A 12,652-nucleotide genomic window follows, 5' to 3' on the forward strand; every position below is an offset into this window, starting at 1 on the left:
CCCCCCCCCCCCCCCCGATCCCTCCTCCCCAATAAAGTGTGGGACCGCTTCACAGTGATCTGGAATATACCGTAACCGCTCAGAAAGAAGGTTTCATTTTGAGCGCCGTGGACGAGACCCTTGGAGATTTCAAAGCTTTTGCTCTTGCTGGGGTCACTTTTGAGGTAAACCTTTTTCAGGTGTTCTTGAAAACCTTTCTTGCTTCCCCCCCCCCTCTCCCCGCTTCTTGACAATTTGGGTTCTGTCTTTGGGGCAGGGGGGGGAATAACGGACAAGTGATGATTTATCTCGTAACTGCTTTTATGTACAGTGAGACAGATTCCTTGTGTGTCCAACCACACTTGACCAATAAAGGGATTCTATGCTGTCTGAGACTATAGTAAGAGGTAGTTCTTGATTTACGACCACAGTTGGGATCAGATCACAATTTTAGTGTCAAGCAAAGGGCCAGATAGGTTCCTTTGCAAACTTCTTAATGCTGGCTCAGGAATTCTGGGAGTTGAAGTCCACAAGTCATAAAAGAGCTAAGGTTCCCCCCCCCCCCGCTGATCTAGGTCGTACAATTTTCTTTCCATCTAAATCTACAGCCATGTATGTTTAGCTTTCTTCCTCAACCTCCCTAGTTTGGATTTTGGTTGACCTGGGGAAGACTGAGCGCCCCAACTGGAGGCCATTTGTGAGGGGTCCTTGGCGCTCTCTGAGCTTGGTGGTTTTCTTGCAGACGTTTCATTGCCAAACTAAGTGCTATCATTAGTGCTACCGTAGAAGGGAGTGGAGTTTGAAAACAAGCCTCACTCCCTTACTGATGATGCTACCTTGTTGGGTCATGAAACATCTGCAAGAAAGCAACCAAGCTCAGAGGGCACCAAAGACCGCAGTTCAACCCTCACCTACAGATATTCTGAAGTTGGGTCCTATTTGAAGATCTCCAAACAAGAGCTCACCATTCCTAGGGCTTGTCATAGTCACTTTAGGACCGCTTAAGAGTGGAAGGAGATCTGTTAGGTGGACCATTGTTCAGCTTCAAGACATGTGGTTGCTGACGTTCTTCTCTTCCCTCTCCCTTCAAAAAGTCAAATTAATCCTTTAATCTGAACTGTTGAGGTTGCACTGAGCCAGCTTGATCACATGTTGCTTACATTTTTCGTTTGGGCGCAGATCAAATCTGAAGATGGCCATCCCCTTGCAGGAGTTCTCCTTTCGCTCAGCGGTGGTACATTTCGCTCCAACCTCCTGACTCAGGACAACGGCATGCTGACGTTCGCCAACCTGGTATGGCTTTTATCATTTATAATTTTGGCCAGGTCACCCAAGGGGGAAAGTCCACCCAGTTGCCTCTCCTTCAGAAAGATTGCCCCATCGCTGTCATCACCTCCAGCCGCTTTGGCTTTTTGGGCCAGGGGATGGTGAGAACTGTGGTCCAGTTGAGGTTGGCTGGAGTAGAGTCTTAGTGACTCTGAGGTTACAATAAAGGTAGACCTAGATTTACAAGCACAATTGGGATCAGAATTTTCACTGAATTGTAGCGCCTCTCTGCCTAAATAGGTTAGGGGGGAATACCAGTAAACAAATGGATCTCCTTTCACAGAGCCCTGGGCAGTACTACTTCAAACCCATGATGAAAGAATTTCGCTTTGAGCCCTCATCTCAGATGATCGAAGTGCAGGAAGGCCAAAATGTTAAAATCGCCATCGTTGGGCACCGTACGGCTTACAGGTTAGTAAACATGAGCTTCAGGGCTAGTTAGGGCTGGAAAATCAGGGTCAAGTCTGGTGGAATTACCTGAACCAACCAGCAGGAATGTCGAGAATGTAAAGAGGATGGTAGAGATAAGAGGTCCAGGTCGTCTCTTCTGAGAGGCCGTGTTGAAAGAGAGGCGAAGGAGCTGAGATCCGCCTGAATATAAATTCTGAATACCATCCTTACTTTGCTTTGAAACTCGACTGTCTTGCCCGTCTACTTTTCCTCCAAAATAAAGAACCCAAATGGCCTGGTTTGTCTTTATCTCTGGGAGCTTGACACCATTCCCTCTTTGAAGACTTCTGTCTCCATTAGACAGTTTTGAGTTATTATATTTTTATCCTCCGTAATTACTTCAGTAAAGCTCAAGTAACTCAAGGCAGCAAGCATACCTAATACTCTTCCTCCTACTCTTTCCCCACAACAACAACCCTGTATGGTGGGTTGGGTTCAGAGAGAGTGACTGGGCAAGGTCACCCACTTGGCTCTCTTGCTTAAGACAGGACTAGAACTCCCAGTCTCCTGGTGATTGGCCCAAGGCCACCCAGTTGGCTTTGCATCTAAGGCGGGAGTAGAACTCACCGTCTTCTGGTGATTGGTTCAAAGTAACCTGGCTTTCATACCTAAGGCGGGACTAGAACTCACCATGTCCTGGTGATTGGCCCAAGGTCACCCTGCCGGTTTTTCATGCCTGAGGCTGGACTAGAACTCACTGTCTCCCAGTTCTAGGCCAGCACTTTAACCACCACACCAAGTCTTAATTCAAGGGTGTTACTTGAACCTTACCTTTCTCCTTTTTCTCCAGCTGCTATGGAACCGTTTCTTCTCTGAACGGGGAACCCGAGCAAGGGATTGCGGTGGAAGCAGTAGGACAGGAGGAGTGTGCCACCTACGGAGAAGACACGGTCACGGATGAAGAGGGGAGATTCCGGCTCCGGGGTCTGCTGGTGAGTCTCGTAAAAATGGCAGAATTGGTGCAAGCTCCTGTTGGGTTTGAGTTAAGCCACTGGCGGTTTTTGAGGGGGGCTGTAACTCGAAAGCCTAAATTTACTCATGGTCCTAAGCCATAATATGCTGGGCAAACTCAGCTCTTTTAATTAGAAAATGTGGATTTATGGATTAGCGTCAGGTGAATCCAGCTATTTAAGTCTTCTTCCATATCTTGTGATTCAGTTAACTCACGGTCGGTACGAAAGCAGTTGCGTGTGTCATAACAACACCGGGAATGTTAAGCTGCCTTGTTTTTCTCAATTTTATGCATAAAAAGCCATCCTGTCTGTATCACATTCAACTGAAAGCCGAAGGCAACGATCACATCGAAAGAGCTCTGCCACAGTATTCTGCTATCCAGGTAATTCTATCCTTTTGATAGAACAAATTAATGAATTAATGAAATCATGATCACTGCTCAAAAGAATGTTCCAGAAGCACAGCACAGAACAATTGCAGATAGTCCTCAACTTACAACCGGTCTCTTAGCAACCACTCAAATTACTACAGACCCCTCCAAAACAGATTTACATTTACTTCCATTTTTTGGGGGGCAAAAACGCCTCATAGCAAACAGTGGGTTTGTCAGATCTGCCCCGGTCTGATCTCCTCAGAAAGTAAAACTCTCCACTCCATTTGGTTGAAGTGAAAAGGCATTTTTACTAAGAGATGACGATTGCAGTAGAGTCAGGTGGAATCTGACGTTTCTTCCCATCAATCCAGAACTAATCCCCTTGGTCCTCTCATCCCTCCCTCTCCCCCCCCCCCATTGTCCTGATTGTGTGCAGCCAATCTGGCACCGCCAAGGTGTTTTGGGAAACGCTGAGGTGTTTGGGCTGGTGGAATTCCACTCTCAGAGAAAATGGCCTTGAAGACGCCAGCACGGACCGGATTCCAAAACACTCTGGTTTTTCTCAACTGTCAATCCTCCCCTCCCAATGGAGGTATATAGCTTTATTGCAAGAGCCAATGTGGTGCAGTGGTTAGAATGCAGTATTGCAGGCTTACTCTGCCCACTGCCAAGAGTTCGATCCTGACCAGCTCAAGGTTGACTCAGCCTTCCATCCTTCCGAGGTTGGTAAAATGAGGACCCAGATTGTTGTGGACAATAGGCTGAGTCTGTAAACCGCTTAGAGAGGGCTGTAAAGCACTGTGAAGCAGTATGTCTGTGGAGATTCTCAGTCATCCAGGTCCTGGTTATCCCAGACTGGACTTCTTGTTTTCCTTTGAAGACGTTTCACTTCTCATGAAAGAAGCTTCAGAGCTGAAGAAGCTTCTTGGATGACAAGCGGGCCATCTTCAAAGAAAAACAAAGTCCAGTTGCCTCATGAAAAAGCACCTTTGGGCTATGAAGCGGTATATAAGTCTAAGTGCTATGGCTATTGCCCATTTGTGCCCCCCTCCCTTCTACGATCGATGGCAGGGTGCCAACCAGGCGCCAAGCTAAAGGTGGCAAATCTGACTGGGTTTGCGTAACGACTACAGCGCTCTCCTAATGATCACAGATTCATTTAATGACCATAAGGATCCACTTAACAACTGGTGCAAAAAAGGTGGTGGAATTGGGCCAGTCTACAAACCTCACGATTTACAACCCTAACTGGCAGACTCCATTTCGGTTGTAAGTTGAGGACTACCAATCACCAGAATTTTTCATGTAGGAAATTAGTTCCAAAATAAGAATTCTCCACGGGAACGTAGGAGAGAGAACCTACTGAGAAGTTAACCCAGTTTTGTTTTAAATGAGGTGGTTATCTTTAGCCCAGTGTGCCCGTGTTTCAATTTTGAAGTTTAACCCTTTGGGACTCCTGGAGCTCTGAATTGCCTTCCTTGAGAGAATTGCACGCTTCGACTTCTTCCCCCACAACACACCCAGGAGTTTGAATATTCCTTTTTTTAGCCGCAAGTTTGATGAGGCGGTTGACCTGAATGCCGTTCCTTTTCTCCCGAGTCTTCCCTTCTCGACCCATCATGCTTCTCCTCCCAAATTGTAGGTCGGCAGCGATGACATTGACAACGTGAATATCATTGCTTTTCGCCAAATTAACCAATTTGATCTGAGTGGAAACGTGATCGCCCCTTCCGAGTACCTCCCTACCTTATGGGTGAGTAAGCAGGGGTGGATTTGTCCTGTTTTCTCAGGGTGCGGAAGGAAAAAGTGAACTAAACTGGGAATAAAAGAAATATCTATCTGTTTGCTGCTTCTGATGCAGCACAAGAGCAGTCACGGAACCTGCTCATTGCTACCGGGCCTTGGAGGAAAAAAAAAATTAAGTTTCTTAAGGAGCTGCTGATAGCTACAGCTAGCACAGCCATGCCAGATCTGAATGCAGTTCATTTAGTGACCGTTCAAAGTGACAACATCACTGAAAAAAAGTGACCTACGACCGTTTTGTTCTGTCCCAGCCTACGTGAGTCCTTGTTGAGCTCACAAGGAGAAACCCCTCTTCCAACAAGCAGGCTGGAATCGCAGGAAAAAACCAATCCCCTTTTGTTATTCACAGAGCTGAGTCAATGTCCAAGGCTAACAAACACAGTTCACAGAAACTCGATTCCTCAACACAAATGGTGGCCTTCGGCCACCAGCACCTCCACACCTTCCCTTTTATTATGCAGCCAAGGCGTGGCTTCCTAATGCCTTCTCCTTTGCCTTTGGAGCCGCCCCATTGCCTTCTTCTGTCCTACTCTCTTTTCTTGCTGGTGTTTTCGTGCATCCTGGATTTGTCCCAGCTGTTCCTCATCACTGTCCAACTCAGACTCCCAGCACAGCTGTGTCTCAGCCTGAGCGCGAGTAGAGGGGCCAGGCTCCTCGTCCAACTGTATGTCTTGGAGCTCCTCAGAGCCTTCCTCTGACTCTGATGTCACTCCAGGCCCCTCCTCCTCCTCCTCTGATTCCCCAGACTCAGCTGCCGGGTCCACTGACTGGCGAGGAATCACAACACGTTTTTCACATTTATGACCATTGCAGCATCCCCATGGTCACATGATCAAAATTCAGAGGCTGGGCAACTGGTACGAATTTACAACGGCTGCAATGTCCCGGGGTCATATTGTGACCTTCTGAGTAGCGGAGGCAATGGGGAAGTCAGATTTACTTCACAACCGTGTTGCTCACTTGGACAGCTGCAGTGATTCTACTTAATCATAGTGGTGGGAAAGGTTGTAGAATGGGGCAAAACTCTCTCAACTGTCTTACTTAGCAGCGGAAACTTTGGGCTCAACTGTAGTCATAAGCCGAGAACTACCCGTAGTTTGCCCATCTCCAACCAGAAATAATTATATTGATGCTCAGTTCAGCTGAGGTGAGAGTTAGCTTTTGACTACCCCACCTCTCAAGTGTACCAGCAATCAACATTTGTGTGTCTGTGTGTGTTTTCTCCCCAGGTGAAACTTTACAAGAGTGAAAACTTGGACAATCCAGTTCACACGGTCTCACTAGGCCAATCGTTATTCTTTCATTTCCCTCCTCTGTTGCGGGATGGAGAGGTAATCTCTTTCGTGTATTTAAAAAAAGAAAAGACAAATCTGTAAGAAACGTTACTGGGAAACAGGCCTGTCTTTGCTGAACAGGAATTGTTTCCTTCTGTTTCCACTCGGCGGTCTTTTAAAACATCTTCAAGGGAGATGAGTTCTTAGTAGTCCTGGGATGAGGTTTCTCCATACGGGACGCATTTTTCCCCTTCGGCTGCAGAAAACTTAAAACAGTTTTCCTTTGCGGTCCATCGTAATCCTGAATTTTGGAAAGAAATAGAGGGAAAGTTACTGACCTGTAGAAATGATATTAAAAATCTGCTGCAGCAGTGATGCCTGCCTGTTTTCAGGGTTTAAAAGAACCCAGGCATGAAGAAGGAGAATATGGTTCAGCATTTGTTGTCCTTTTTTGTTAAAGAGGATTTTATTATTATTATTATTTTCCTTTCTCCATCCCATCTCTCGTTCTTTTCCTGCTAGAATTACATGGTGCTTTTAGATTCCACGCTGTCCAAGTCCCAGTATGACTACACCCTACCTCAAGTTTCATTCACCACCATCGGATACCACAAGCACATCACCTTGGTATTTAATCCTATGGTAAGGTTCTGCAAATTTCTGGAGAGGGAGAGAGGGAGAGAGAGAGAGAGAGGGAGAGAGGGAGAGAGAGAGAGATTTATTCACAGCAAACCATGGCGAATCCAGGCAAAGAAAGTCGATACGATATTGTAGGAGAAGGGTAAGCAGAGCTGGGGGAGTGGAATTAAACTTGTCATCAGCTTAGAGTCATTACGTTCCCACAAAGATTAACCCTCTCTTGAATTCTGTTGTCCCTTATCTGGTGCTAATTTAGTATTGGACTTCAGTTGAATAAATTCTTGCATGTAGGCTGGAGCGATACATCTTCTGAATTGTATCTTAACGGATGGTCCTGATTCTTTACACGATGTCTTTGTTGATTTCTACGGGACAACGTAACACCACTGCCCTTGGCAAGGTGGGGATTTCTCTGGGCCCTTAACGACCAAACGTATTCTAAGACTACAGCTATCTTCCTTTTCAGAGAAAACTGCCAGAGCAGGATATTGCCCAAGGATCCTACATCGCCCTTCCGTTGACACTGCTCCTTTTGTTAGCTGGCTACAACCACGATAAGGTAATTGAGGATTTTTTTATAACGATGCCAGTGTAGTCGTGGTTATGCTTTGGGTTGAGTTGCTTCCTTTTTTTTGTGTTGACCCAATGAACATCATTTTGCCAGGATGGCCTCCCTTTGTTTTGTACCAAGCTACAAAGACGATGATGCTGGGATTGAGGTTTGGGTAGATGGACTGTGGTTGGGATCACTGTCTTTCATTGGTTTGACCAATCAGAGGCATCAGCTAATTCTCAAAAGTGCGATACTACTTCCTTCCCGGTGCTTCTAAATGCATCTATTTATTTTGCCAAACCTACATCCAGAAGAAGGGCTGTTAGAAAGTTGCCGAAGTCTGGGTTTCTCGACCTCTGCAACGTCAAAATGTGTGGACTTCCAAGTCCTAGAATTCCTCAGCCAGCAAGTGTGGAGCTGAAGTCCCCTTCTTGACGTTGCTGAGGTTGAGAAACACTGGCCTAAACCATCATGGCCTCTAGCTTGGGTAGCTTTATAAGGGGGTAAGAAAAAAATGTGTGGTGGGGGCTGGCTGGACCCAACCCCTAATAAAGGGCACCAGTGGGAGAAAAATAACCTTGATTTCATTCTTGGCTTACCACGCATCCAAGAGTTGGGATGGAGAAGATTGGCGACCTTGTGGAGACCTTCCTAATGGTGGGTCTGCTGGTTGACTGAGGTGGCCTCCCAGGAATATACGATTGTCTATTTAAGTGTGGTGGGATTATTGAGCTAGGGGGCCAGATGGATTGAACCATCAACTACATGTTAATGCACCTATAGAAGATAATATTTGTAGCTTGGGGTTGAGTTGTGGACTCCTTGATGCTCTCCGAGCTTGGTGGTTTTCTCACAGACGTTTCTTGACCCAGCTAGGTGACATCCTCAGTGCTTGAAGGGAATGGAGTTTGCTCTCTGCTTCTTATCTCTTCTTGCACTGAGAATGTTACCTAGTTGGATCACGAAACGTCTACGAGAAATCAACCAAGCTCAAGAGAGCACCAAGGACTCACGTTCTAATGCACGCTGGATGAACCAGAAGAAGCTTCTCACTGCATTGTAATGTGGGTTGATGACTTGTCTAATGGTGTCATGTTGATCTTCTGGGTAGAATTTCCCTTTCTCTGGGCCAAAATGGTAGCCTGTTTTCTGTTCCTCCAGTTGATTCCCTTGCTGCTTCAGTTAACCAGTCGTCTCCAAGGGGTGTATGCTCTTGGACAGGCGGGGGCCGATACAGGAGGCCTTGAGGATGTCAAGAGGCAAGCCAAGAAACAGAAGACGAGACGGACGTGAGAATGGATGTCCCATTCAGAGGCGTTGGTTTTACTTTCTCCTCCTCCTCCTCCTCCTCCTCTTCGCCTGGCTGCTAATGTGAGACTCTCTGGGTTACAGCAAAGAGATTCCGTGCACTGGACACCTTGACCCAGAGTTGGTTTGTCACGGGTATGATTTTTTTTTACATGGAGTATCTTGAATATCACAGAAGTCCTTTTAAGAGAAAGCTCCTGTCCTAAAAGGCAGTGTTGGGGTCATAAATTATGGTCAGGTTTGGAAGAAGGCCGACCAATTAAATTCATTTTCACCTCCAACTCAGTCTAATTTCTTAATTTTCAGACATACCTGTTTCTGATTTGTTTCCTATTTATGTTTTTCCTTTCCAAGCTCTGATCTCTTTCAAGTAGCATCCTGGAAAGTACCACAGGAAGGGAACTTGGCAATCCTCTGGTCAAATTCTATGCTCAGAATTTTAGCCCACGGTGACCATTTCATTCCAACCTTCTTCAAGCTGGCCACCATCCAGATGTGTGGATTCTCTCTCCCGTAATTCTCCAGCTCGTATGGTTGTTACTGAAGATTCTGAAAGTTGGAATCCACACACCATGTAGATTCACTTCTAGATGCTCTAACCCCACCTTCTACAGCTTAATGAAGTCCGTGAGTGCTGGCTTCAACTCCCATTGGTTCCACTAACCGTAATGTCCAATGACTCCCTCGGTATTGTTTGTCTAACAAATCTAGACTTAGAACACAAGAAGGCTGCCCTATATCTTACAGTATTGGCCAGCAAGCAGGTTCTTGAGATGTACTGTAGGTGGTTTTGTTGTTGTTAGTTGCGAAGTCGTGTCCGACCCATCGCGACCCCATGGACAACGTTCCTCCAGGCCTTCCTGTCCTCTGCCATCTTCTGGAGTCCATTGAAGCTCACGCCTCCTGCTTCAGTGACTCCATCCAGCCACCTCCTTCTCTGTCGTCCCCTTCTTCTATTGCCCTCAATCTTTCCCAGCATTAGGCTCTTCTCCAGTGAGTCCTTCCTTCTCATTAGGAGGCCAGGAGATGGTGAGTTCTAGTCCCACCTTAGGCATGAAAGCTGACTGGATGACTGGCCAATCACCGGGAGATGGTGAGTTCTAGTTCCGCTTTAAGCATGAAAGGTAGCTGGAGACTTTGGGCCAATCACCGGGAGATGGTGAGTTCTAGTCCTGCTTTAGGCATGAAAGTCGGCTGGGTGATTTTGGGCCAGTCCCTCTCTCAGCCCAACCCACCTCAAAGGGTTGTCGTGGAGAAAATAGGAGGAAAAAAAGGAGTACTACATATGTTTGCCACCTTGAGTTATTTCTAAAAACAATAAAGGCAAGATCATAAAATAACTTTTTGCAACACGTTCCGATTAACAAAAAAAACGAGGTTATATGTAAAGCACCTGCACTTCGTGTCTTTCCTTTTCCTGGCCTACACAAAATATCTTGACCCTTCCTCTTGAATTCCCCTTCTCTAAGGACCAAGGAAAAAAGTCAAATATTCTGTCTGCACACACCGTCAGCAGAGAGACTCCCAAGTTTTGTTACTGCATATTGCCAGTGAAATGCATCCGTCATGTTCCTCTTAAGATGCCGTTTGCAGCCTTAAAGAGAGAGAGAGAGAAAAAAAGGGTTAGAATTAATAATCACTCCAGTCGAGGGCGAGCAGAGCTGGGGGAGGATTTTTTTACATCCATAATGGAGCAGGTTGGAAGTGTTTATTAAATGGCTTTTGAAGATGGTGCCAATTATTTTGCCATCTCCTGGGGGTGATGATGCTGGCCCCGAGCCTGTCAAAAACAAACACGCCAATCCAGAGAAGAAGCCTATTTTTTATTTTTTTTAAAAATTGCATGATTCCCTCGTTGTGTGTGCGATTCAAAAACCTGGATGACGAGTTGAAATCGTTCAAACAACGGACTCGGCAAACTGGAAGGAGGCATATTGGTCTTTTTGTCGCAATTATAACGGGCAGAATGATCCTTTCCAGCTTGACACCGATTTGCAACATTCAGACGAACCGAAATATGACCAGCTGGCTTGGAGGATCCAAACACAGCCTTTGTTTTCGAATCCATTACGAGTTTTAATCTTCAGGACAATGTTGGTTGGCTGGAGCGATTTTTTGGGGGGGATGATGTAACACAATGAGCTCAAAATTGCTGCCAAAGACAGGACAAGATATGATAACCTTTATTGTCATTTTTTTCTGGCACACATTAAAAATGAAATACTGTTGCCTGCTCTCAAAGGAAAATATATATCTACCCATACACATATGTGACACACATGCTATAGACATACCTATATATATACCCACACCCATACGTATACACATAGCAGTTTATCCCAAAGGTGCTTTTTCAAGAGGCAACTGGACTTTCTTGTTTTTCTTCGGAGACGTTTCGCTTCTCATCCAAGAAGCTTCTTCAACTCTGACTGGATGGCGGGGAGTGGAAGGATTTATACTCCTTGCAGACAGCTGGTCATTTGCACTCTTAGAGAGTCGTTGAGACCACTTGGAGGTTTGTCTTGGAGGGTCACCTGAGTAGTGCAAGTGGGTCTGGAGCCTTCTTGGAACTGCTGAAAGGAATGTCTGGGTGTGTGTGCGTGTGATCAAAAACATCCCAATGGAACTGCTTCAAAAGTTATTGGGTGCGCCTAGCAGTGTGCGGGCGAGCATTATCGTGAACCAACACTACACCGGAAGTGGTGCCATAGAAAAGCCATAGAAAATGTGAAGATGCCGAAGGACTAACTGCTGGTGAAGTTCGCGGAGCGTGGTTCGACCATCAATTCAGACGTCTGCTGTGAAACGTTACGAAAACTCAAATGAAGTATCCATAACAAGCTGACTTCCGGTGTGGTGTTGGTTCACGATAATGCAGACCTGTACACCGCTAGACACAAGAACTTTTGAAGCAGTTCCTTGGGGATGTTTTTGATCACACACACTCCCCAAGAGCCCAGATTTGGTGCCGAGCGACAACTACTAAGGAGTTTCAAATCTTGTAAGACGTTATGACAAGTGCCTCCGTTTGAACGGCGATTACGTCAAAAAGTCATGTTCTAGTTTTCTAACGTGTATAATAAAAGTTCTGTATCTGCGAGTGTCCTGTCATTGATAACCCAATGGAGGTTTATTTATGAATTGCCCCCGTATTTCAGTGGCCTTGTCTGAGCAGAGAAGCTTAAGAAGGCATCTTCTTGGCCACATGTTTGAGCGAGTTAACTTTCTCCTTTCAAAGCTACTTAGCCAAATCAGATCACTCATCTCTCCTGCTCTACCCCCCCCCCCCGTTTTTCCATTTATTCAGTTTGCAAATTAATCTTTCTCCTCTGACATCACTTTCCTGCTGTCTTGGCTTAATGAAAACAAATGAATTCACAGATCCATTTTAGTTCGCTGCCTCGTGTGGATTTAGGCAGCGGTAATCGTATCGCCTCTCCATGCGAAGGCTCGTTCCAAACAAACAAATCAGGGTTGCTCCTGGGAAGGCAGCAATATGCAAAATATTAGGGATAAAAGGATTAGAAGTAAGAGGGAAGATGGATTTGGAGAAGGCGCCCGCCGTGGTTTGTACTTGCACCGGAGGTTTGATAACTACAACGGCGATAATTGCTGTTTTAATTTCTCAGAATATCTGGGAGGAGAAACGGAGAAGACAGACAAACTGGAGCTCCCAGCACCCCTAACCCCCATGATTGCACTGCTAGGAGTTGAAGCCTAGCATAAAATGTTCAACTTGGTTACTTTATTTGTGTGCACATAATCTTTGATTTACGGCCATGATGGGCACTGGAACTTCCATTGCTAAATGATGTGATCGTTGAGTGGCACCTAATTTTACAACCGCTATCATGTCACTCCTAATCTTTTTTTTCTCTAGACTGGCCATACCCAATTCCTGTTTTTGTCTCCAGGCCCTTAATCATCTCAGTTGCTCTTCTTTGCACTTTTTCCCAAAGTCTCAACATCTTTTTTGTAATGTGGTGGAACTGG

General features: G+C 45.8%; 1 protein-coding gene across 1 annotated transcript in view; it reads left to right on the top strand.

Annotated features, from left to right (window-relative positions):
• The window catches only part of LOC107289981 (nodal modulator 3), a 26,393-nt gene extending 17,461 nt beyond the window's left edge, over positions 1–8,932 (top strand). Inside the window, exons 21-30 of the mRNA XM_029284655.1 lie at positions 38–164; positions 1,159–1,272; positions 1,589–1,716; positions 2,546–2,687; positions 3,008–3,091; positions 4,725–4,835; positions 6,115–6,216; positions 6,682–6,801; positions 7,265–7,357; positions 8,513–8,932. Of these exons, the coding sequence (XP_029140488.1) occupies positions 38–164; positions 1,159–1,272; positions 1,589–1,716; positions 2,546–2,687; positions 3,008–3,091; positions 4,725–4,835; positions 6,115–6,216; positions 6,682–6,801; positions 7,265–7,357; positions 8,513–8,644 (1,153 nt within the window). The 3' untranslated portion in view covers positions 8,645–8,932. The remainder of the gene's footprint in view (positions 1–37; positions 165–1,158; positions 1,273–1,588; positions 1,717–2,545; positions 2,688–3,007; positions 3,092–4,724; positions 4,836–6,114; positions 6,217–6,681; positions 6,802–7,264; positions 7,358–8,512) is intronic.
• Positions 8,933–12,652: the final 3,720 nt, after the last annotated feature.

The sequence above is a fragment of the Protobothrops mucrosquamatus genome, unplaced genomic scaffold, assembly GCF_001527695.2.
Source record: "Protobothrops mucrosquamatus isolate PMUCROS unplaced genomic scaffold, P.Mucros_1.0 scaffold795, whole genome shotgun sequence".
In the NCBI taxonomy this organism is placed as follows: domain Eukaryota; kingdom Metazoa; phylum Chordata; class Lepidosauria; order Squamata; family Viperidae; genus Protobothrops; species Protobothrops mucrosquamatus.